At 47.5% G+C, this 26,461-nt stretch overlaps 1 protein-coding gene and 1 long non-coding RNA gene across 20 annotated transcripts in view; one reads left to right on the plus strand and one right to left on the minus strand.

The window, feature by feature from the left end:
- The window catches only part of LOC138488678 (uncharacterized), a 466,934-nt gene that overhangs the window by 372,644 nt on the left and 67,829 nt on the right, over positions 1–26,461 (minus strand). The window lies entirely within an intron of this gene.
- MAP2 (microtubule associated protein 2) overlaps positions 1–26,461 on the plus strand; it is a 680,541-nt gene that overhangs the window by 178,582 nt on the left and 475,498 nt on the right. For all 18 annotated transcript variants that reach the window (XM_069615866.1, XM_069615867.1, XM_069615868.1 and 15 more), the window contains exon 4: positions 22,128–22,413. In XM_069615866.1, coding sequence (XP_069471967.1) covers positions 22,152–22,413 — 262 coding nt within the window. In that variant the 5' untranslated portion in view covers positions 22,128–22,151. The remainder of the gene's footprint in view (positions 1–22,127; positions 22,414–26,461) is intronic.

The following is a 26,461-nucleotide window of genomic DNA, read 5'->3' on the forward strand; positions in this document are numbered from 1 at the left end:
ACTCACACACAACAGTTTAATAACCCTACAAACAGACATCAAACAATTGAACACTCAACCTCTGCAACCAGTCTACTTACCACAGCCACGACCAATGCATGTTAGCATCACGGGCATACAAGGCTCCCTTCTGGACATGAATGCCTCTCTGCTCTCAACACAGGACGCCTAGAAACTGACCTGCATGCTGAGCTCGGGGTACTCCTCGTCCACATGCTTCCACACATAGGCAAAGACCTCTTGCATTTGCCCTTTCTCCCCCCCACTAGCCTAACACCCACCCACTCTCTTTCAGATCCACCAGGATGCCTAAAGAGGAAGCAGATGGCAATAGAGCGTGGTATAAAAAAACATTAGCACCCTCCAATCAGGTAGCTAGGAACGTGGGCTGAAACTACCAGTGATAGCCTGCATTCTATGCCGCCTGATGGCTGGCTGCCCTGCCTGCCATCTTCCCCCCACCCGACCCCGCTTTTAAAAAAAATCCCTCCCCTCAATCACACTTACCTGTTCACTGTGACGGCGTGTCCCGGCCCCGCAGCTGCTGCTGCTCCTGTCTCTGCTCTGGCCGCCATGGAAATGGAAGAGGGGCTCCATATGGAGCCCGCCTTCCTATTCCATAGCGGCCATGTTGGTAGAGTATTTTTTCTCCATGAACGGGATGAACGGAAAGAAAATACTCTCGATTTAAAAAAAGAAAAAACTACCTTTAGCAACTGCGTAGCATGCTACACGGGTGCTTTTGGCGATATGCCCCTCTGTGGCGGGGCCCACACTGTGGGTAATGGGCGCCACCCTCATTAAGGGACCCTTGCTTCGCTCGGGCCCATAACCTGGGCGGCGGGCCATTACCCACAGCGTGGACCCGCCACCTTGGGGCATAACGCCTCAATAACATAGCATGACATTATATCACCTTCTTTTCCTCGGTTTCACTTTGCATATAGTTACACATAACTATATATATATTCATTAAATGTAAAAATGAAAGAAGAAATTGCATGAAAAGAATATGAATTGAAATATGTACATTTGTCAAACCTCTGCTTACAAGCTTAATGACTACTCGACATGAACAAGAGACATGCTTGTAGACAGCTCTTGTCATGTGTACGCCCCTAAAACGTTTTGAAATTCTCTGGCTTCCCCAGTGATCACTGCCCCCCTAAAGTTGCCTGCCATTAGCCACGCATACAATAAATATACGAATCCGATCATTTACATTATTTATAAATGTGTCAATAAAAGTGGGCCAAGTATTGTGATATGTGGGCTTCACACAGCCCGAAGCTACTGATTTTACCATTATCCTGCGCCTACCATAGCTTTACAAATTCTTCATCCAATCCAACGCATATCCTTGCTGCTGAATCTGGCCAGTTTACCTGTCGGTTGGCCGCGAAGACTTTCTATATGAGTTCCCATCATGCTCTGCCTGAGTTGTGTAGCTTATGCATGCAATTATCTCCAGGACTGCTGGGCCCCGTAGCATGTTGTTCTTTTGGTGCCTACTCAGAACAGCCCAGTCTACATTGTGGAAGAGAACAGTGAACAATGTTGGGGGTCATTGCGACCCAGGCGTTAACCAATGGCGCCATTAGCGCCATGGTTGATGCCGGAATACGCCATGGTGAATGGCGGAATTACCGCCCCATTCCAAGGTTGGAGGGGCGGTAATTCCCCATTCACCATTGGCCCTTCCCTATTCCCATTTTTGCCCCATAGGGTTCAATGGGAATGGGGAAGGCGGTAATTATGGTACCGCAAATTGCGGTACCGTAATTACCTCCAAGGTCCCTTTGCGGGTCCCTTCCTTAACGGTGAAACCAGCCGTTATGGTAGGGACCTGCAAAGGGACCTCGTAATTGGGCGGTAAGGGATTAACGGCACCAGTGCCCTTAATTGTCTGGTAATTACACCACGTATGGGTCTCATTACACGTTTGGTGGTAATTTGGTGGTAAATCTGCTGAATTACAGCTAAACTGTTTTGCCATTGCCGACACATGGTTACTTGGGTTCGGTAGGGATTGCAAGTGGTGGACGGCTGGCGTTAATCCCCATTTTCCAAGTCCATAAAACTCCATTGTGATTTCCGCTGCAGTAATCGCCCTCGATGTTTGGCATGATGCTGGAGGGAAATCCTCCACTTCAAGGTCAAACTTGTAGTTGCAGTTCTTTCAATTATGGGATTTGTTGTTGCTTTCCTTGGAATATTATCAGTATCTTGTGGCTTGCTTTTCTGTGTCAGGCAGCATGAAGTACCACAGTAAATGTTCTCCATTGCCATTGTTTTGCGCATTTCTCTGCGCGCTCCGTACTTCATTGCACACCAACAGGTACACCGTTTATGTTGGACTAGTGTGATATTCGGTTTGTTGTTCTCTGTTCAGTAGGCTGGTCACCAGAGCTGGCTGCCAGGGAAAAGCATTTATTTAATAAAACATTCAAATAGATAACTAGGGCCTCATTACGAGTTTGGAGGCAGCCGCCATGCCTTAATAAGGGCATGGCTGCCTCCAAACTCAGGTCCGGGTTCCCTGAATGGGTAAATACCGGGCCATTCCGACCTTGGAGGGCCCGGTATTTCCCCATTCAGGGAACCCGGACCCGGACCATCCCCATTAGAGCCCCCATAGGGCTCAATGGGAATGGGGAGCATACTAACAACGGGCCCGTTAAAAACGGGCCCGTTGTTAGTATGCTGGGCCGCTCGCGGGACGAGCTAAGGAGATCTGGTAAAACCAGGCGTCCAGAGCGGGTCCCGCGAGCAGACCTCATAATAGGGCGGTAAGGGGTTAACGGCTCCAGCACCTTTACCGGCGCTGTTAACCCCTTACTGCCCACTTCGTAATGAGGCCCCTAGAGTTTCAATGTGGGATCCGGACTGATAATTTGGCTTTGTTTGCTTGTATGAAAACCCTCTCTCCTATTCTCACTCGGGGAAGAGCGCTCAGCCAATCAGGCGGATGAGAATACATTGTGTACTGCCTGCTCTTTCCAGCCACCCGAGGCCCTTCCCCGGGTTGCTCCATCTTGATTGTGGGGAGGCAACAGGGAGCCTCTCCATGTTGCCTCCACACAGTCTCTGCCCCCAAAAAGATCGCACTCCCTTTCCCCACACCCCTCCCTCCACACTTACATGCTGGACCAGAGCTTTGTGCTCCGGTACCAGCACTCCTCCCGCCTGCGACCTCCGCCATCTAAGTCCCTTTCCCAATTGCGGCAGGCACTTTTTTTTTCTTTTTTGGGAGATGGGCTCACGCAATATGCACAGAGCCCATCTCCCAAATTCTTTTTTTTAACTATTTGCACCACGGGCAAATCCTGGGATGGGAATAGCAATTAGCAATCACCCTCTCATCGGGGGAGCGTACATGGCCATTCCGACCTTGGAGGGCCCGGTATTTCCCCATTCAGGGAACCCGGACCCGGACCATCCCCATTAGAGCCCCCATAAGGCTCAATGGGAATGGGGCGCATCCTAACAACGGGCCCGTTAAAGACGGGCCCGTTGTTAGCATGCTGGGCCGCTCGCGGGACCCGCTAAGGACGTCTGGTAAAATCAGGCGTCCAGAGCGGGTCCCGCGAGCAGACCTCATAATAGGGCGGTAAGGGGTTAACGGCTCGGCACCTTTACCGGAGCTGTTTACCCCTTACTGCCCACTTCGTAATGAGGCCCCTAGAGTTTCAATGTGGGGTCCGGCCTGATAATTTGGCTTTGTTTGCTTGTATGAAAACCCTCTCTCCTATTCTCACTCAGGAAGAGCGCTCAGCCAATCAGGCGGATGAGAATACAGTGTGTACTGCCTGCTCTTTCCAGCCACCCGAGGCCCTTCCCCGGGTTGCTCCATCTTGATTGTGGGGAGGCAACAGGGAGCCTCTCCATGTTGCCTCCCCACAGCCTCTTCCCCCAAAAAGATCCCACTCCCTTTCCCCACACGCCTCCCTCCACACTTACATGCTGGACCAGAGCTTTGTGCTCCGGTACCAGCACTCCTCCCGCCTGCGACCTCCGCCATCTAAGTCCCTTTCCCAATGGCCGCAGGCACTTTTTTTTCTTTTTTGGGAGATGGGCTCACGCAATATGCACAGAGCCCATCTCCCAAATTCTTTTTTTTTACTATTTGCACCACGGGCAAACCCTGGGATGGGAATAGCAGTCACCCTCTCATCGGGGGAGCGTACATGGCCGGTAATTGTCTGCAGCCCTCACCAAGGGCTCAGGGGGGATTGGTACATTATCCTAAATTGATTTTGGATAAGTCCCCCTGGGAATTTCTTGTCAAGAAACAATGGCTTCGGTCTTATGTTCATGAAGTGGTTTCAGTACATGGACAGCTCCCTGCAGAGCCTGATCTTCGATTCCAGGTTATGACTGCATCTCTACTGCCCCTAGGGACCAACACCGGGTAGTGCATGCTAAGAATGCTGAAACAGCCTTTCCGTGTTTTCTTTTTCTCCAATGGTACTTAATTGTACAATACTGCACATAGTGGTGGCAAATTACACTGGTTCACGTCCCATGTGTTATGTGGATTGCTGTTTTTAAATGCAGACTGATTGTGAACACAAATCGACTACACATGTATGATAGGGAAGCATTTCAACCGGATGAAATATACTGCCATCATGTCCTATATTGCTGTGTTGAATTTATCACCACAATAGCAAATAACACAGAAGTGCAATTTAGTATTACAGTCTTAATTTGGAGCACCCATTGCAGTTTACGAAGTCCAGCCTCGCGAGTCTGGCTATCTTCCTGCATCACTGTACAAGAACACACAAACCGTATGGCTTATTAACTGTTGATGATGTCAACAGCTTCTCTGCCACAGCATGCACACTACCGCATTTTGGGCTTCATTACAAGTTTACCGGTCTGAAAATTAGGGTGCCGGTAGCAACTTACCGCCACCCTTTCTGGACCACAAACTAAGAGTCTGCTGGTAGGTGCACGGAACTCCCGACATGCCTGAACTGCCGGGAGTTTAGGCCCCTACCGCCAGGCTTTTCACTGAAACACCAGAACAGTTACTAACGGTGCCAGTGCTTCAGGTTTCCCATTGCCGCGTGGGAATGGGAAATATCCGTTCCGCCGCTGCCTATTATATCACGGTGGCACCGTGATGTCAGGCGTCAGAAACAGTGTTAAGGGGTCGGCAGTAGCCCGGCTGCCTACCGGCGGGAGGCCCTCTGTGTACACCCTTGGACACAGAGGTGGCTGGTGAGCTACGACCCATGATCACTAATGTGGCAGCATATTCTCCATGTTGATATTGCATTTCTCTTTCCTGAATTAATGAAAAGGCACTGCAGCAAGGTTTTACAAGGGCAGATTTGCCATAGACAAAAGACCAGTAGAGCATTTCCTTGTGCAATATTGTCACAACATCGACGACAAATAAAACACTGGATATTGGGCCCATCGACCGTTTAAACAATCAACGGTCATTCAAAATACAAGGTCATCAAAATCTTGAACATTAGTTAAAAAAAAACAGTGCACAGGGTGCATTGAAGGGAAACTGAACAAATCTGTCTATGAAAAACGTGCAATGTTATTTAAACAAGAAATGTTCTACATTTCCTATTTGGCTGTTTACTTGTTCTCAGAGCCAAAAAGAGATGAATGGAGTGGAGCAGGAGCTGTTTGAATGCTTTATTAATGGAAAGGATGATCTGATAATCAAAATACTGTATGTAATTTACAAAAACTAAAAATAATGTTTGCGGGATGGTCTCCTGCCGCCACCTACCTTATGTGGCCCCACCCTCAAAAAGAAAAAAAAAACCTGGCATTCTGGGAAGCTTGCACCGCCCTCAGTGTTTCCTACTCCCCCCTTCCATCGAGGAGTATGGTACTAACACTGGAGTCACGGGCCTGTCAAAGAAAAGGCATCCGCAGCTCCAGCATTGTCTGTGTGTAAGGTCATGCTCAGCAGCAGGGCACTGGCACAGAGACAACAGCTGTTCCACACACACTGCTTTCTGATAGCACAGGAGCCACGGGTGTGGTTCTTTGACATGCTCATGGCTTCAGCACTGTCAATTACCTGGCTGACGTCTCATACAGATCATTGTCTGTGTTTGCTCAGCAGCAGGCCACTGGCATAGAGAGAACACCTATGCCACATGCCACTACTTTCTCATAGCGCAGGAGCCACGGGTGTCGTTCTTTGACATGCTCATGGCTTCAGCACTGTCAATTACCTGGCTGACGTCTCATACAGATCATTGGGCCTCATTACGACCCTGGCGGAGTGGGTTTACGCCAGCGGTATTCGCGGCGGACCCGTCCGCCCTACTACGAGTTCCCGTAGCGCCATGGAGCGTTTTCCACCTGGTTTTTCCGGGCGGAGAAATCCATGGCGCTACGGGACCTTGTTGTTAATTACGCCACCGTATTTTACGGTGGCGTAATTAACGCCTTCCCCACTCCCATTATACCCTATGGGGCAAAAATGGGAATGGGGAAGGGTAAAATGGGGGATGGGGATTTACCGCCCCGCCAAGGTCGGAATGGGGCGGAAAATCCGCCAACCCCCATGGCGCTATCGGCAGCTTTCCGCCGTGCTCCATGGTGCATTTTGCACCACGATTTCCGCCAGGGTCGTAATGAGGGCCATTGTCTGTGTTTGCTCAGCAGCAGGCCACTGGCATAGAGAGAACACCTATGCCACATGCCACTACTTTCTCATAGCACAGGAGCCACGGGTGTAGTTCTTTGACATGCTCATGGCCTCAGCACTGTCAATTACCTGGCTGACGTCTCATACAGATCATTGTCTGTGTTTGCTCAGCAGCAGGCCACTGGCATAGAGAGAACACCTATGCCACATGCCACTACCTTCTCATAGAGCAGGAACCAGGGGTGTGCATCTTTGACATGCTCATAGCTTTAACACTGTCAATTACCTCGCAGAAGTCTCCTACATATTGTAGTCAGGGGTCCACCAAATAGAGCATAATAAAAAGAACCATGTACTCAAAAAGTGGAGCAAACACCGGGCAAGAAGCAACGCTGTTTCTTACAGCTGAGTGAACACAACTCAAACAGAACAGTGGACAGGCTCTGATCGAAAGGCTGGCTTCTGAATGGAATACGTACAGTAGTTTTATACCAAGATATACAGTGGTTGGAAATCCATCAAAACACTTGCAAGTTGGAGAATTCACTTTTTCTATGTTTCTCAGGGATTTAATTGGTTCGTGGACATCACCTCCTCGAAGCTTATGTTGATTAGTGAAACGTAATTGAAGCAAACAGTTTAACAGTTTCCCATTAGAATGCCTCCCCATCTGGTATCACATTTATTCACACCCCACCCCGTAACAACTTGTTATTTCTGAAGTAACATTTGTGCTGACTGACGGAACTTTAATACACTGCCCTTGATTAGCACCATCGAGAACATAACATGAGCCACCGTACATCTGGTGGGAAAGGGGACATTCACACGGTACCTGTTGGATGAAGACCTTTGCAAACTCTGTGGTAGATACTTTGGAGGCTGGCCATCCCTCGAGAGCTCACCATTTGCTTAGTTCTCCCAGGAACGCCTCTGGGTCCAGTGTTCCTTGCCCACAGCTGCCTGCCGATGGGCATCAGCAGTCAAGTGACCAGCACAGTGCTACAGAGACACCCTCCCCGCTGGCATGTAGGGCAGCTACGTTGGCTGACCTCCCAGTAATTATTTGTCAATTGATTTCTGTATTACACATGCTCAATTTATAGAAATGAATTGTGTATTCATTGTTTTTGTTTTGCTATAAGAGCTACGTAGCCTTTACATTGTTATCTGCACGTAAAAGGGATTAGCAGCACACTAACGTGGATGTGTTGGTGCCGGGTTATAATTAGTTATATAACCCCTTTTCGTTTATATTTCTTATGATTGCGTGGTGGTACAAGATTTTAGGCCTGCATGTGTATAAGGAGAGAATTTTGCTTTTTTAACTGTGTGGTGTAAATGTGAGTATGTGTTATGGTAATTTAGTTATGTGTTGGGCTAGAGAAGCTTTATGTACAGAGCTACGCATTTCTGTTGCATGCACTTGGTTGGTATTATGAATATTGAACTGTCAGAACAAATACATATATATGTATTTTTCTACTAATCGGTGGTGACCTTGTGAATATAGCCAGTGTTTGAAATAGAAATGCTTGCTAACCTCTCCCATATGTATAAAAGGGAACCTAAGTCTAGGACTCTGCCCTGTTTGTATTTGTTTTTGATTCCCACTGAGTCCAGATCAGAAATAAGATTGTGGGTAGACGTCATTTTTTATGTGACTGTAATTACATCACCTGTGTTCTTTTGTTCTAGTTATGTTGTTTTTCTTGTGATGAGTGGCTTAGGCCCACCCCCCTTTGCAGATCCTTGTTGTATTTATCATGTGTTTCAGATCGAGATTTCCAGGGTCCAGCCCCCTGCCCCCCCCCCCGAGGGATTTCCCACTACGTGTGTTTATGAAAGGGCTATTTTTGCCCTTCTCCTTCTTAAACTAATCATAAGCCAGTATCTTGGACTGTGAGCACACCCAATGCAGCATTACCCCCTACCGTTCCCGGTGAAGTCCTTTGTACAGGGCGTCTGTGGCTTAGAATACCTGTCTCATTTCCTGCGTAACTGCCCCCACCTCCCCCCTTCTTTACTCTAGCAGTTGGTAGGTGCGGCCCCTTCCCTGGTGCTGAATTAGCACCTTTAATACAAGATCATTATTAAAGCTGTTTGCTCAGCAGCAGACCACTGGCATAGAGAGAACACCTATGCCACATGCCACTACTTTCTCATAGCACAGGAGCCAAAGGGGTGGTTCCTTGACATGCTCATGGCTTCAACACTGTGAATTACCACGCAGAAGTATCCTACAGATCATTGGCTGTGTGCGCTTAACTGCAGGCCACTGGCAAAGAGAGAACACCTATGCCACTACTAGCATCTTCTTTGCCCTGATCTGAGTCGACATGGGGGACAGGGACACGATGCTGTATTCCTCTGACGTGATGTCATGCCAGTGTAATGGGACTTCCGTATTCCACGAGCCTGATGTCACAGTACGAGGACAGTGCATCTAGAACACACATCATTTAGTAATGGAAAACTATGGACAGAGTAGTACGTTTGTTTCCATGACGAATCAGCTGTCGATGCGGAGGACCAACACTGCTACTCTTTGGACATCTGTTTGGTTGACATTCATGTGGTTCAGAAAAGGCACACAGAATGCTCGCTTTTCCCCTCTTTGTTTGCCCCTCGCGTGAAAGAATAGGGGAGCTACTAGTCACGTGCCAGAGCCCACAGCAGAGAATGATTTCATATTTTGTGTTTGACCGTTGCCATATCAACAGCTGCGACGCACAGTTTGTGGGTGTTTTCATTTGCAAGAAGACCAAACACAGAGTGGGCGAAATGTGTGATCATTAAATTGAGTGACGAGGAATCAGAGACCATTAAAACGCAGTGAGCAAGAAATATATTTGTCTCAAGCATGGCTTTTCTCAGCCACCGCAGAACCTGCTGCTGGAGCGGTGTACTTGCCCACGTTGGCCGAGTGTACAGGGCGCTGACACCCTAGGAGGCCCAGGGAGGGAGAGCCTGGCAGAGGCCCAGCCAGCAGGAAGGCTCTTCTCTGGGTCTAACCCGGGCACTCGGTACGCTTGCTAGCCGCGGAGGGTGGTGCCAGCAGTCAGGGCCAGCTAGAAACAGAGATGCCAGTCATTGCTACTAGGCAGCTTCCCATCTTTGGCAAGATCTTAACCTCCAACGTGTGGTTGCTGATTATTAAAGAGTACTTATTCAACCCCTGGACTCAGCTCGCCAGGGCCTTGGTGGTATGCCACATGGACGACCGTAGAGTAATCTTGGCTGGAGTTCTGAAGAATAACATCCAAACGCTCTTGCGGATCCTACCACCTAGCTATGCATACAAGAGCTTCACGCTGGTCTCCCAGAATCCTCTGCTGCAATGGTAAAGCCGCCCAACGGAAAAAGCTGGACTTCCTGTGCGATGTATGACTGCACGATATTCACAGGATAGGCTCCCCCCCACTGGAACGCATTGCAACCGAACACCTCCTCTCGCTCGGCAGGCATAAAGTAATATGTGCGACCGCAGCATCCTTCCCCCTTAGCACTCCCCCCTTCCCATCTGGCGTCTGTGTGCATGCGTCACTTTATGATCATTGTGATGGAAACCCCACCCTTAGTGGGTGCATCTTCGGAAATGTCAGAAGAAGAATTTACGAGACACGGTTGGGAATGCAGTCTACTCCAAAGTCCTCAGCCATAAAGATGAAGACAGAGGGCTCCCAGGAAGAAGAAAGCTCTGTTCCCTTCCATCCTAAGAGCAAAGTTGAGGTGACCAGCTGGCTGGGCCAGACCTACTGCAACTGAGACACTGGTACAACCCTTCTGGGATCCCTGCTCAATGCAAGTGCTCCTTCCTGGCTGGGAGATGCAGAAGAAAAGGACACACCTGGCCTGTGGAGACCCTAGCGAGTGCCCCCAGCAACCGGGAAATCAAGGAACTGCTCTGGGGCCTGATTTCTGCATCAAACTGCTTGTGAGCTACACCAGCCCAGACATCACAAGCCTGTCTCAAACTTCTTTGTGCCATGTGGCGTTGCTGCTTGTGAACCGCACAGTGTGTTGGATCCAGTTGCCCAGCTCATCAACCCAATGCCACATCACTGCCTTAGACAGTAACTTGAAGCCTGGCTTAATGCTGTCGAGCCACAAGAACAGGACAAAAGTATGTGCAGTGGTCCTGTCCCTCTGGACCTCCTTTGAGGGCGCCAGTGACTTGGAAGACTTCGCTCTCTAACATTTTTCACAGACATCTTCTGTTTAAAGACATTGCTGTAAAATATTGCCTGTTCTACAGTGCCCATTTCATTATAATGTCTGCATTCTTTGTGCTCTCTTGGAAGGGGGGGTGGGGTATTTCAATCAATCAGCTTCTTCTATAGCGCACTGCAGCAAAAGGCATCATGGCGCTTAACAGAGATACTAGACAGAGACACTGAGAGACCGGCTCACATAAAAAGAAGGGACTTGAGCCTTTGCTTAAAAGGTAGGAAATGTGCAGTGGTTCTTAGCTGGTAGGGCAGTGAGTTCCAAAGCCTGGGTCCAGCCACAGAGAAAGCTTGTCCGCCCAGCCGTATTTTCCTATATTTAAACACACACAGGAACGCTGCGTTGGAGGTTCTCCAAGTCTGGGCTGGAGTGTAACTGTGGAGCTTCTCCTGACTGGCTAGACAACCTTTGCCATTCAGCACCCAATGACTCATACACAAACCTTTAAATTAATTTGACCCTAGCCTCGACAGGCAGCCAATGGAGAGATGGCCTTGCCCTAGTTACCCCCATTCCAAACAGAAATTATCGTGTTTTTATACAGTTGTCTACATTTGTTAGTTTGATTAAAACATTTGGATTCATGGTGATAATGTTGTTTGGGTTGCCACTGTTACCAACTCACATCTCCTTCCAAAGAGTATAACGTCCCCTTGGCCCACGTTACCAAAGGATGGAAAGGAGGTAACCCCTGAGGCTGTGCCTTGTTCCCCTTCATGCTTGTGATCACTGGTGGTTTAGTAGTAGTGTGGGGCTGAGTAGGCATCGCAGCCTCTACTCAACCCTGTAGTCATTTCATCACATATGCAGCTGGCATCCCCTTGTTCTTTTTCTCGGGTTCCATTTTTGGAGGTCAGTGATGAGAATTCGTCCTTTCCCTCTTCCTTTGTTTATTCTCACACTGGCCTTTTGGCCCTAAGCCACACCTTTAATGTATTTTCCTCTGGCCTTTTCCTTTCTGAGCCCTGCTCTCTTTCATTCTACTTCAATGTCTACCCAAATTCGGAGCACTTTTCCTCTTTCTGCTCCTTCTGCTCCTTCTGCTCCTGTGCTTGATGTACCTACTTGTAATGGTCAGTGTGTCCAAGCTGCCCTTATAAATGTGCATTCACTACCTAAACGGTCCTCTGAAATCTTCGACCTGCTTCTGGATGGCTTGTATGATCTCATGTTTGCCACTGGAATATGGCTCTGACACTCTTTTGAGTCCTGCCATCGCTCAGAGGTCTACTATGTCCCGTTTGGAATGGCTGTTATATCTTGTTCGTCACAACTCTGTTCCCTGCTGTTTGGAAAGATGAAGTTCTGTCTCTCAAACACGAGATCTCTGCAGGTATTTATATCTCGTTTGCCTCTTTTCTTATGACCCTTTGTTTGCCTCTTCCTCTGTTGAGGTGCTTTCTTCTCGTCCCCATAGCTGCTCGTACCGAGTCCGTTTAGGAGACGTAAACATCTTTGAAGACTGTCTTCACATGCCTATAGTTGAATTTCCGTTGGCTCCTTTGTCTATGTTTGATCTCACTCAGCTTGTGACGAGCAGTTCTCATTCTGGTCGCCACACTACCAATTAGATTTTTAGTACTTCGATCTTATCAACGCTGCCGCTGGACTTCCTCTTGGTTGGTCTGATCATTTTCTTATTCATTTACCATTTTTCCTCCATGTTCTCTCCCGTCTTCTTTTTCCGTTTCTCTATTCGGCTCGACTCGTCCTTGGAATAAATGTACTCCCTTTCCTTTGAAGAGGGTCTTCCTACTTCCCCTTCTCCTCCCTCGTAATAATGCTGAGATAGGCACGACCACCCTTAACAACTGGATTTCTCCCACACTTGAATCCCTCATTGCTATCAAAATGACATTTCACTCCCCTAAGTTTTGTCGCCCCAAATGGTTTTTCCACAACCTACACATTATTAAGTCTAGACGAAAGGCGCAGAGCAGCCTAGGCCTCATTCCTATAACATGAATTTAAAACTGCCTATCTTTCGCAACTCTAAATGTATTCATTTTTTAAGTTTCCCATGAGGCTAAATGCAAGTTCAATTCCTCGCATATTGAACTTGCAAACAACAGCCAGAACGAACTTTATATCATCTGTAAGGAACACTCCTTTCCTTCTGCAATCTCTTCTTCTGTTACTCCACCTCTTTACCAGTGCAAGAGACTCTCCTCTTTGTTTATGAAAAGGTGGCATGCACTTGTGTCAACTTCGCTACTCTACTGTCCCCCTGGTGCGTGTTTCTCTCCTCTCTTCTGCAGCACCCTTGTTCTCTGAATTCTCTCCTGCTGAACTTGAACAATCAAATCTGGTTCCCCCCTTTGCTCTGGTCCTGTGCAAATGATTCAACTCTGTCCTACTGTTATCTGTGAAGTCCTTCTTGCTGTGATCAATGCCCCCTCTCCACTAGTAACGGTCCTGATCACTTTGGACAGGGTGATGCAACTCCCTTTCTTCAAAAAAACTCCTTTTATCCTAATATTCCCTGTATATGTTCTCCTTCTTCATTGACCTGCTAGACTCTTGAATAGTGTTGGTATGAACCAGCTCCAAACATTCACTTAGAGCCAGGATATATTCATCCTTGTAAGACCATTCCCACCCTGGCATGGAATGGAGCAATCTTTACTCGCCCCGCTAGATGACATGAGGATGGCAACTGACACTGGAGGAGTCATTCATTGCGTGATGCTCTATGTTCCTTCGGCATGCAGTACTATAGACCAAGGCTCAGTTCTCAGGGTTTCCCTGGTCCTGTACTTACTTCTCTGGCTCTCTTCTTTTCTTTCCGGCCACTCTCAATGAGCCTCTTTGCCACCGTTCTCTTGCTCTTTCCATCCTTTCATGTGTACTCTTTATGTTCAACCTTCTGCTTCTCTTATTTCGTCTTTCAATTTCACCTTTTACGCATATCGTAATAACACCAGGTTCCTCATCCATCTAGACAAGAGATCTGGGTACCACTTTGTCTTCGATTCTAATCTTGTATGACTGCTATTGCTGTATGGATGTACCATAATTCACACAAGCACATTTCTAACAAGGCATGGGCCATTCTGATCTTTGGTGTTCTGAACTCTGGCCTTCCTCCTTTGCCATATATCACCACTCGGTCTCTACCATAAAAGAAACTTGCATTCACACTGAATGAATCATTCTGCTTTCACCTTCAGCCTGGAAGAGGTCTCGGCCTCCTGTTGGTATCATCTTTGTCTTCACACCATTTCTTTCCTATTCTAGTTGCATCGCGGCTTCCTCTGTGTTGGCTCAATTCCGCCTTCATGATACTAACTCCCTTCATCTTAGTCCCTTTTACAGTCAGTTGCAGCAACTACAAACCTTGCAAAACTCCTCATTTTGCCTTGTTCTTGGTCTTCACACATTCTGCTACCTCATTAAAATGCTCTGCTTGCCAATTCAACAGCGAGTGTGGCTTAAAGAATCATCCCTTGTGCTCCAGCCAGAAACCAACATTTTTCAATCTCAGACGTTTAGTGGCCCCTACATTTCAAGGCATGGCCACTCCCTGTCAGTCCTGGCTACCTCCCTTTGGAATCCTCTTCTACTCTATGGTTGTGCTCTTCATGCCCTACCGTTCAGTGTAAGCTCACCATCTGGTTTTATATACAGACATTTGGCTGCCAATCAACTTCTCCACTCTGGGTTCAACAACAGGAACAGTCAATACAATTAGAGTTACATGGGTATCTGGATTCTGTCTCCCCCAGTACATTTCAACACATCACGAGCAGAATCTGTTTTGTTAAAGTAATGTAAACCTATAGCTGAACTCCTTAGCTCTAACTAAATGTCCCTAAGGAGGAAAGGAATATGTTCCTGGTTTTATCCAGGAGACAGCCAAAGGGGCACTTACCCTATCCTGGCTCACTACTTTCCTGCAATTACTAAAAAGAAGAAATGCACGCCCTTGGGAGTCAACAAATTTCTTTAATCGTGTTGCTAACCCTTGATGTGACTTATATGTAAAAATCACAGCGATCGTTGGTCCAGAATCACTAGGCCCAATTCCTGCTGCGTACTAAAAACACAATGGATATTCTTTGCTAAGCTCATATATTGCTTCCTTATGAGACAGTGGATCAGGACATCATCCTGAGCCTATATTCGTCAACCGGTTTCAGCGGGGGAATATGGTTTGCCGCTTTCTTCAGGACTATAGAGATATTTGTTAACACTCTATACATTCATAAATGGACAGTAATAACAATTCTATGTCTTTCAATTTCTTTATCTGGATCCGGCGTGTTCCATTTTTAGATGAGACATCTCATCTGTATTTCAGCTCCCTGTAAGGGAAAATGCACACATCAGGGGCCTCGAAGTTTATGACTACTGTACATTCTGTGGTACTCTTATCAGTGTGGTTTCTTACCGCTATCTGTTGACTATTGTGGTAAGCCATCAGTTCGGATTTTTCTATTCCTCTCAGGATTTATGGTCTCTATTAAATAAAGAACTCCTGGTCAGATATATTTTGACCCACCTATCTTACAACAACCGGAACCCACACTGTTGTAACTGTGTGCTTAACCAAATTGCAATCAATAGAAATAGAGCTATTCCAAGAAAAGAGAACCTTGAGTCTTAGGCCACTTTAATGAGTTGCTTTCTGGATATGTGACCGAATCCCATCACCTGCTCTTTGCATTGCAGATACTTGCATCCCACGGCTCCTTAGACAAAGATGGCGTTTGGGGGGCATCAGGTAATAATGTCACGGGAAAAACCATTGGCAACATTATATATGGTGGCATTATGTATGGGGATGGGTTGCGGGGATGTCCGCATTTTCACTGTAATAATGGCTGTGCGAAAAACAGTGACTTTTTTGTCAGGAGACATTTATGCGGGGACATTATTACATGGAACCGTTTGGGGGAGTAGATAATGCATGAGAAGCATCTAGCCAGACTGCCACTCTACCCTCTCAATTCTTAAAAGGGGGCTGCCACCCACTTATCACTAGTCTGTTGTGAGGCTGATAAAGGCCAGGCTACCGTTTCTGTAGGTTGTGGGACGTTCCACCGACAGAGCAAAGCCTCCCAGTAGTCACTGGGCTGATGAGCCTTCTGTGTATATCGGTTTCCATCCTACAGGTCCCAGGTGCAAATGACAAGGGAATGATTTGTTCCCTCCCTCTTCCGGGGTCATGCCAAAGACTTATGGGTCGCCGTCAGCAGCACGCCCTCTGTCGCTCCCCCCAGACAGGATGTGGCCCCCCCCCATGAGGAATGCATGCGTCGTTACTGCGATTCTGCACCGGTGCTTCTGCAAAGGAGCTGTTAGAAGGCCAGCTCCCACAGTCTCATGATACCTGTCTCCAGTTCAGAAGTCCCTGTGTACCTGCCACCCTCTTAAGAAGCTCTGCCTTCAGTGCCGGACAGTGCATGCCCATTTCAAACACTTGAATTACTCATATATTGTTCAGTGCTTTACAGATGAGGGCATATTTCACAGTGCCAATGGGAGTTTCATTCACGTATGATGCCATGACCAGCGATGAACATTTTTTTACTCTGCCATCCTGATGGCAGTACAATAACAAGCATTAGCAAAGGCAGCAGTTTGGGCTTTTGTGTAGGCACGAGGTAGGATGTGCTAGGCACTGATATAAAGTAGTACCTGGCCATAAGATCACAACAGCTGAAAATGGATTAATTACCTGGGCATATGATGTCAATAATTATAATTGTTCTTTTATAACATGCTTAATACGAGCGAGCGGTTTCTAAGCCAGGATCAGAACTCAAACTTGTGTTGCCCTGTGTTGTCTTGCTTCCAAGACAAACGTGTTGCCCTGGAGCTATCCTTCCTCACCCAGGACCTGAAAAATGCTTATCTCATGCATTAAGCCAAAACTGTTGGTTTTGTCATTGCTTGTTTTTAACAGGGTTTCAGTGCACGGAAGAGATATAAATCAAGTGGCTGAAAGCACAATTGGTTAAGAGATTTTTATCAGACCAGTAGCCATTTACAGCTGCAATTAAGCCATTAATTCTCAGCAGACTGCCAAGAAGAAACAGTGTGAGGTGACAGTTTGATGTTGCTTCTTGTTAGAGCGAGCTCAGAGAGATCCCAGGAGGATATGTGTATGGTGGGCAGGGGCAGTTAGTGGGTGGGAATGACCATAGCTATTAAAATGGCCATGGGCATTCAGTGGGTGAGTAAATAACCAAACAACACCCACAAGCTGTGTGTCCACCTCAAATGTCATCTCCCTCCTACCTGTACACCAGTGCAATAGTTTTGGCAAATAGGTTGTGCTTAAGCGCCACCTAATAGCCCAAGCTAATGAAAATATATACTCACGTGTGAGAGTGAGACCATTCATGATTTTACCAGAATAAGCATATTAGGAGAAAAGCTGCAAGAATCCGAACACTAGTGTAGTAGGCTTGCTCTGGGGATGCAAGTGCCGAGTATGTGGAATGTTGTGCTGTCATGGTGGAATGTGGCGTGTGTGACTGCTGAAGCATTCTAAGGGTGGCAGTCACATTTTGGAGCTGGAAGGTGTGGATGTCCCGCTTCATGAATGCTCCGGTGAGCATTCTTGTTTCCTCCTCGACCTATTACATTAGATTATTGTGCCGCATCCACCCCTACCTTTCTCAAAAAAGTTGTGAAACAGTGGCGCGAGATATTATATGTTCCAAGATTGATTACCGTGGGAGCCTTTTGGTGGGGATTGGGAGGGGACAGTTATCTAGATTAGAAATGATACAGAATAGCACAGTCAGAGCAATCCTGGATCTCCAAAAATGTGACCGTGTCTCCGATGCTAGGAGAAGTAAGAAGAGAATTAGCCTTCTTACGATTACATTTAAATGCCCAGATGGACAATATCCTGCCTACGTGGCTGATAGTCTGAGTGAAAAGAGAATGACCAGGAATCTGAGATCTAATGACCTCAAACTATTCAAGTCCCCAAATCCAATCCAGCCCTTGTCCCCGGAAGTGCCTTCTGGGTAGCTCACCAAAGAGCTGGAATGCTCTGACCTGGGACCTCAGAAGTTGTGAGTCACTTGGAATGTTCAAGAAAAAACTTAAAACCCACATATTTAGGTAGGAAGCCACCTAGCATAATAGATACTCGTAGGTCTGACTGTTTGGTCCTTACCGTATTTGTTCGGGACGCCAGTTCCAGACATCCAAATGCCTCCGGGCCTTTTTGGCTGTGCTTGAACAAATGAATAAAGTAAAGATGTGCCAGCGTTACTTTACTTTATTAATTTATATTGCGCACCACTGACCCAGAGGCTTAAGGGCGCCAACAAAGAACAAAGACAAGACACAGTACATCCAGCCGAGACAAGAAAGGGCAGGGCAGAAAGTCCGCTATCACCAGAAGAGCCTTTGCAGATTTGAAGTAGGAGACCTAACTAAACAGGAACGTCTTTAATTTCTTCCTAAACAGAGTTGAACTGTCCAGGAACCTACCTGTATGTTACTTACCTGATGTGTAACTGCAGAATAATCACCCACCTTAAGAAGCCTGGGTCCAGTGTCTTCTTGGCTGAGGAACCCACAACTACCGATCTGATTGCAGAATGAGATTTCACCACCAGTCCCATCACCGCTTATACCAGAATTCTTGTGTAACAATCATGGGGGGGAATAGGAATGCATGGAAAAGGAGTCATCTGGAAAAAGATTCCAGCAAGAAAAATACAAACCAGGCCAACCTGGTGTGTGTTTTTCCCAGCATACAATCTGTCCTTGTTTAAAGCGAATTGAATCATTGAGTAGCGCTGCACTTCGCACTATTTCCTTTCGCCTCCTACTGTTTGCTTGGAGCGCCCCTCAGGTCTTCCTCCCGCACCGGTTCTTCATGAGCTGTCCGATTGGGACGTGGCCGCGTTCCCAGGCTGTATCAGAAAGAGAAATCAGCGCTCGCGAGAGTTCATTGTTTCCGCATTCTAGGGCTGGCGCGGGGACAGATTGCGCGGGACTGCTTTCCAATGCGCTCGCTGAGCAGATGTTCTATTCATCATGTCGGACTCGTGGCCTTTCTGTTACCCCCTCTAATCTAAAGAAAGGTGTCCAAGCAGAACAGAGAACTGTCAGTGCCCGGCGTGGCACGGCAGGGGAGGGGGGTGCTTGGTTGGAGCAAGCCCATTTTCACTATGAAAATCAAATTTTGGGGTGCATGGTGGCACCGGTCTAAGTGTCATTGCACTGCGCTGTCCAGTTTCTAGTCCTGAAAGTTCCCTGGCAGCAACAACCTGGGGCGCAACGAAACCTACATTTGGGGGCGGGGGGAGGAATGCTAACTGGTGATGGGTGGGGCTGCTCTAGAAAGTTGGAGTGGTAAACTTGGAGGCTCCGCCCCCTCTGTTCTACCCCAAGAGTTGTCTGGCATGGGGCCCAAGCACCAAATGGTAGCAGCCAAGCATTACACAAGGGCGCACACACAATTACACATTCACTCACTCATTTAAACATCCCATTTACCATACACTCACTCATTCACATGCACACCCATTCACACATACATTACATGCACACTCCTTGCACACATGCATACATACATGCACAGTGAGCTAATAAGCACTGCTCGTTTCAGAAAAGGCTTTCCTCAGGTCTCAGCCTAACAAAAAGCAAGTGTGCACATCAGCCCCTCCCCCTCAGATGTGGCAGCAGAACATATCATGTTCGCGCACATCCATGGGGTGCTGGGCTGATGTGTCCATTTGGTTTTTCTGAGGCAGAGAGGCGAGGGAAGCCGTTCTTGAAACTAGCAGCCGTAACGTTTTGCTGCGTTTGTGCAAATACATTTTTCTGCACAAACAAGTCGCCTGTTTCAGGAAAGGCTTCTTTCCCCTAACAGACAAGTATGGCGTGCAAAGCTATTGAACTGAAAGGGCTTCAGCGGGCGGGGGTCTGAAGCCCGATTACCTCAATGACGTTGCGCGCCTGGCAACAGCGCACTCTTTGCCCCTTTCGCCTACATAATTGGACGTGTTGCTTCTAGAAGATTACATCCCATTAACACAATCACCCACCAATACTGCCCCCAGCCAATCCATCCATCCATCTTCCCATAGACTCGGACAACTTTAGTGCGGGTAAAAGAAGGCTGCAGGGGTTCATTTACAGGTGCTTTTCATCTCGGTTTGGCACTCAGTCCCTGGTCTTGTGACCATTTTCTTTTGTTTATGATATGATTGGTTATTTATAACGCCCTTAATACCCAGGGGTTTCTAAGCATGGGCCCGGGATTGAACCCGTGGTGCTCTGGTTGTCTTGCTTCTAAGGCAAGCACGTTGCCCCTGAGCTATCCTCCCGAGACTTTGCTTCTTTATTCAGGGCATGCGCCCAGGTTATCATGGCCCCTTGTGCTTCTCTCTGTTTGGCACCGGGTACCCAGATCTCGTGACTCTTGTTTATCAAAATTCAGCCCTTGTTCCCAGTTCTTGGGCTCCAAAAAATCTCCAGGCCCTCCTCCATCTTTCAGCCCAAGGTGCCATACACCAGCTGAACGTGTGGCTGCACCGCCCCTCTGCAGCACCTGCAGACACTACGTGCAATGAATGCGCCATCGAACTGTGCTGCGACGGCCCTGTAGAACCAAGACCAGGCAAAACAACAGGCAGTGGACATTATGAGCCCAACGCAGAACAGTCAAGGGGCAGGTGGGTTTGTGATCACGGCAGCTGCAGCACGCGAAGAAAGAGGGCCTTGAGAGTTGCATGCCTGGGGCCATCCTTGCTCCTTCCTGCTCTGGACCCGCCCTCCTCCTCGTCACGTGGTTCCCCCTTCTGACCTAACCCGCGACCCTTACAACACTCGTCCTATGCCTCCCTTTCATTGTAGCCTTCAACTCGTGCTGTGCTCCTTATGATCCGGTATGGGAGAACTAGAGCCTCCAAAAGTCGGCAATGCCACTGACACCCTGTGCGTTCAGCAATCATTGCTGCCTGAGAGCAATGCCCACTTTCCCTGCATCAACTGGAGGGGCTTCTCAGCGTTAGAGCGGGGTCCAGCCACGTCCATCCTACATACCTACCCCCAGCCATCTGAGCAGTCACTAAGGAATCCCAGCTGGGAAGGAATTGGAGGGTGTTGCTATCCTAGATTTCGCATTTGAGGTTCCCCTCCCACTGCCACGCAGGTCAGTGTAGGAGCAGTAGGGCCAGGTGAAGGGTTAGAGCGGGGCACCCGTGTTCTCTCTCCCACATCTATGTTCCCGACATTCTCTCTGAGCTCTGCCTATTCAAGGTCCAGGCCTTGTTTATGCAGGAAGGGACCCCAAAAGGTCTACGGCGTTCTTCTTCTAGGACAGCATAGTCTCGGGGAGCAGGGATGTACTACCCTCACCCCCGTACAGTGGATCATCCAGGTATGATGATGTGGGCCTCAGTTCAGAGACGAACAGGCCACCGAGGATGACATTGAGAAAGATGGCTGCTTCCGTACACGGGCAGGAGGTGGCGGGTGAACACATGATGCCCTGCTTCAGTCCTAATGCTAGAGCTGGCACAGTTGAAAGGTCATTCTCCACTCCTCGGATGTCCCATCAGAGGACAGCTACACAAGCAACCATACATAAAAAAAATGTCCACCTGGAAAGACTATCTCAAATACACGGATGATTGGACAGTTTTCCAATGTGAAAGTCTGCAACCTAAAAGCAATGGGGATGGGAGGGTGCAGAGCACCAATATGTGAAAAGCAGTGCTTCATTTGTGGGGGTGTTTGCCAGGGCTCAGCCCTGGCACTTATTCCTGAGCCACGGCCCTTATCGTCTCAGACTCACTTTAATTATGGAGAGGCGACAGTCAATGCATCCATCAACCACAATGAGCAGGTGCGAGCTGTCGTGTAACCCCAAATATGTTGATACTGTGGGGAGCAGCTATGGGTGGTGGCAGCAGTGGTGGGGAACTGCCCACCCGCAGTGTCACAGGGGTGCTAGAAAATATTTGGGACCTGGCACCTATTCTTTTTACAAATGAAGCACTGAGAAAAAGTAATGCTACATCTGCCTTGCTCGCCTCTTCCTGAGTAAGACCAAAGAAAAGGATGAAATGTCAATGTGTTGGATCTCTGACTGGTGTAAAATTTTTGGACAGTATGATTGTACATTGTATGCATTTACATACATTACCTTTGTGGCAGGCTGCATAACTTGAGTGTCCTTTGTGTTAATAGCTATGCTCCGTTGGCTCGCAAGGGGCATCAGGGTGGTGGGTCATGGAGGCTGCTGTGGGAGAACTTCATCCGTTCTTATCTGCTCTGATTTCAGGGAAGCGCTTGAGGAAGCAGGAGAATGGCAGACAACCGGCAGGACGAAGCGATGCCACCCCATTGGGCAGCCAGTCCGCTGCCTGCGTCCGCTTCGCACCCCCATTCGCCAGACATGAAGGAGCAGGCGGGTCCGGGCGACGGCGTGGCGCGGAGCTCCAACGGATTCCCGTTCCACGAGGCGGAGGAGAGGCGGTACGACGACCGCGGACACGACGGCTCATACTCCAGGGCCAAAGAGAATGGGATGAACGGGGAGCTAACGTCTGCCGACACGGAGACTGCAGGTAACTGAAGAGGTCCCCTGCTCCTCATTTGGCAGTTAAGAACACCAAGGCACAGAGAGAGGAAGTGATTTACACAGGATCCATCATTTGGTCATTTGTGGAGTTAAGATTAGATTCAAAGTCGCCATTCAACCACCAGTCTAACATATACTCTCGTGCACATTCCTACTGGCTTTTCTGTCACAGAAATATTATTTGAGGAGCATGGTGACATAGATTTATCAATTTCCTGTCGAATGACTTGTACTATGGCAACGCAGCAGAACTGGATCCCTATTTGGCGATGCTGTGTTTCTGTAGAGGCCTAGCAGAGCATTGTCACGCACTCTGGTAATTCTGCGGCCCGCAGACGGAATTTAGCCTCAATGGCAATGGCCAGAACGGATCCTGTGCTTCCCCTTCCTCTCTCCTCCTGCCTCTAGATGTGTTGTGTACAGGAAATTGCAGGATAAAGATTCAAGGATGCTGTCTGTAGATATCTGCATGTTCTGATGCACCCCCGGGCACTCACTGGCCATTATATGGCGACCAAAGACAGCACCCAGCGCCACACTCATATTTTCGAATGTTTATGGCCGACTGTACTATACGCCACGCGATCATACTGTTCAGATCTCTCATTAGAATGCATACAGCGAAATATTTTATATTGAATGCACATATCTCGAATATTTTATATTTAAAACTTTTATAGTGAATGCAGGTTTTTTTGTTTGTATTTTGTTGGGGATTGTTGGGAGGTACCCACAAACTACTGTTTCCAACCCCTAAAAATCCACCCGACCGTTTCCCAATAATATGTAACCCTTTACCGCACCCCTAAATGCATTCACTATAAAGGTTTTCAATATAGAAAATTTGATATATGGGCATTCAATACAACACATTCGATACAAACACTGTATACCTCCGCACTTCACCTTACAGGTCAATACAGACACGTAAAGATAAAGCATGCCTGTGCGTGCTCCCACAACCCAGTGTGCAATACAATATAGTTCAATGTCCTTTGGTGTTGCAATATAAGGTAACATCCTGACAGCACAGAATTCGTTCTTAAACTGCTAAATCAAGTCATTCGGTGGAAAGGTGTAATGTGTATTCCCACCCTCTTCATTGGCCCTTAATTCTGGGGTAACATCCCCTCATACAGCCGTGTGTCCAGAAGAGTGTACATGATAACCAGGAGTGTTTCTCCACTATTAGACTCTTAAGCAGGGACATGTGAAGGAGACAATGGCACAGACATGCGAGTGGCCATCTTGGAATTGATATAAAGGAACTGTGCCTGTTTGGATGCCCAGTGGATGTGCATTCATTTGTGAATTTGGAATGTTCAACCATTGACTTGACCTGGCCCGCACCCAGCCTTGTCCCACCCACTGTGCCAGGTGACGCCTCCCTCGTTTGTGCATGGGATCTGCAGATACGTCATGTTTTCAGCGAATGTCAGCGGCGCGCGCATTGCCCGAATAATAATTCGGTGCTCTTTTGTAAACTGGTCCCATTACAAAGGTCCTTCTCCCTTCATGACCCGTTCCCAGCAGAGAGAAAACATATGTTGACTTGAGAGCCCTTCTTCAAAAGATCCAACCAGTGACTAGTAAAACCTACAGTGCGGCCCTGCAGTTCCGCTGCAGAAGCCCCGAGTGTTCGTCATAGCTTCCAAAGTCTAAGGGGTCTACACGGTTTGTGAGCTTGTGGACCCGTCATGTGCTGCTTGCCCCCCAAACAATGGTCCCACAAGGCACCCAAATAGTCCCCCCTGCTTTCTCAGCCAGTCCTGATTTTCTTGTTTGAATGAATCCATCTGGGTTTTTGAATTCTGCATGGTTCTATGGCCCCAGTTTAAGCAGATGCTATGGCAGCCTTTTTCGAATTTGCATGTAGGGTTTAATATCGGGGGCAGGAGATTTCTCCAAATGTGCCTTACTGCAGAATAACTACTTATGTATCTGTGCCTTTAGTTCTCCACCGATGGTATCTTCCACAGATGTATATGCGTGTAATCATGTAGTTTAAGCCATTATCTCCATCCTGCCTCAAAGGTGGGGGTTGATTGCCAGTGAACCTATGAAAGATACCAATGCAGGAGAACTACAATTATATGTAAGTGAGCAATTCTTCCCCAGCATTAGAGCATTAAAAGATTCACATGCTTTGAATAGATTCCATATCTATACAGCAAGTGTTCCTGCTTTCCTTAAACAATTCAAAAAGTCAAAGTAGTTCATACATATCAAACAAGATGTATTAGTTAATGGGATATACAAAAAATTCAAAATATATTGAGAAACCATACATGTGTTTCCAAATATCATACAGTACATATGTAAAATGTAAACATTAAACACACTCCAAAGGTGCTCTCATACAAGAGAAACCTCTGAAGTGCCAGTGCGAGATACAAAAACCAAAGACATCTAACCATAAGCGAAAAGTTTATGGTTAGAGACAATGGGGGCCATTATAAGGTTGGCGGTATCCGTGCCGGTAAATATTACTCCCCATTCCCATTGAGTCTCATAGGACTCAATGGGAATGGGGAGGCCGGTGCTACCGTGTAGGTCTGATCGTGGGTGCCGTCCCGCCCGGCAGGTCAGACCTGCCGGGCTGACAGGCACCCGAGAGCAGACCTCGTAGTTTGCCAGTCCGGTAACAACGGTACCGGCAAGCTTACCAGTACTGTTGTTACCGGACCGGCAACCTTGTAATGAGGCCCAATGTTTTCACAAAACAATTGACATTAATCATTCATAGCCCCTTATTAGGTTCTGAAAATCCTAGACATTAGGTGGCATAATTGGTCTACGTCACAGCAATGTTTCGGCGTTACTTCTTTTTATCCGCCTTCTTCAGGACCCTTCAAAACCTCTTGTATATGTTTAATTTACGTCCAAAAGCAAATTAGGAGATCTTGTATGGCTATTGGTTCACTCATATATCATACACCTAAGTTGGAGAGTTAACAACACGTCACTAGAGTCTGTGCCATATAAACAGGCCTATCCTAGCTTCATAGTTGTGCATTTCTCTACAAATTTAAAGGGCACCAGGACCTCGAGAACAGGTAGCAGGGCAGTCTGTAAAGTCACTTTCAGTTTGCCAACATTTCTTTGTGTTTTAGTCTGGCAGCCACGTTATTCGCAGGATGTGTGCTCTCGTCTCTCCCGGCGCAAGTGATTTATCATGTCAATTGAATAGATTCCAGAGCAGTATAAACATGAAAGAAACAGGAAAAATAGATACACTTCACACATCTCACCGGTGGCAGAACAAATACTGCAGCAGATCTTGACCCACTGCTCTCTCAATCATTGTATCAGTATTCAAGCGGCAATGCTTGGTGGAGGAATGCTGTGTTTCTCCACGTTGCTGCCTGCTGTGGATTGGGGTACCAGTATGGAATGCAGCAGTCTTGGGTCTCCCTCTCTCAGAGTACTCAGTCAATTGTCTCTGGCGAAGCATATTAGCAGCATTGTGACAGTACTTAATGCAATCTGGGTAAGGCTCTCGTAACCAGGACTAATGTCCGGTAGAGGTACTCCCAGGACCCCCCTTGTTTTTTGAGTACTTAATGCAAGACACAATTAATCTTGCAATACCTTCCTTAGCAAGGGACTGTCCAAGGGATAGCTCCCCAAAGGCCACAAAGAGCTGGTCCGATTTTCTGAAAGATGCAGTTCTGTCAATAAAGTAGCAAAGAGAGTGTCTAGCCCCCAGAGTATCTAATCCGCACTCTGCCAGAGTAACCGTGTCCTTCTGGAATGGAGTTCATGAACATGGTTGGTTCAAATGGAACTTTGATTCAGCATTGGGGTAAATAAAGGGGTGCGTCTTCAGTACTACTGTGTCTCTATAAAAGATTGTGTAGGGCTCCTTAGTCAGAAAGGTTTAGATGTCACTAACACACAGCCCAGAACGGTATGCCCTCTTTTTGTGCCAGCCATTTCGGTGTGGCTCCTTAGGTGCGGGTCCCTTTTAGATGCACCCTCCTGTAGGGCGCAGGAAGCTATCTGCGGCTGGATATTCATGCTTGCTTAAATAT

This window comes from Ambystoma mexicanum, chromosome 9 (genome assembly GCF_040938575.1).
Source record: "Ambystoma mexicanum isolate Mex_15411 chromosome 9, UKY_AmexF1_1, whole genome shotgun sequence".
Taxonomy (NCBI): Eukaryota; Metazoa; Chordata; class Amphibia; order Caudata; family Ambystomatidae; genus Ambystoma; species Ambystoma mexicanum.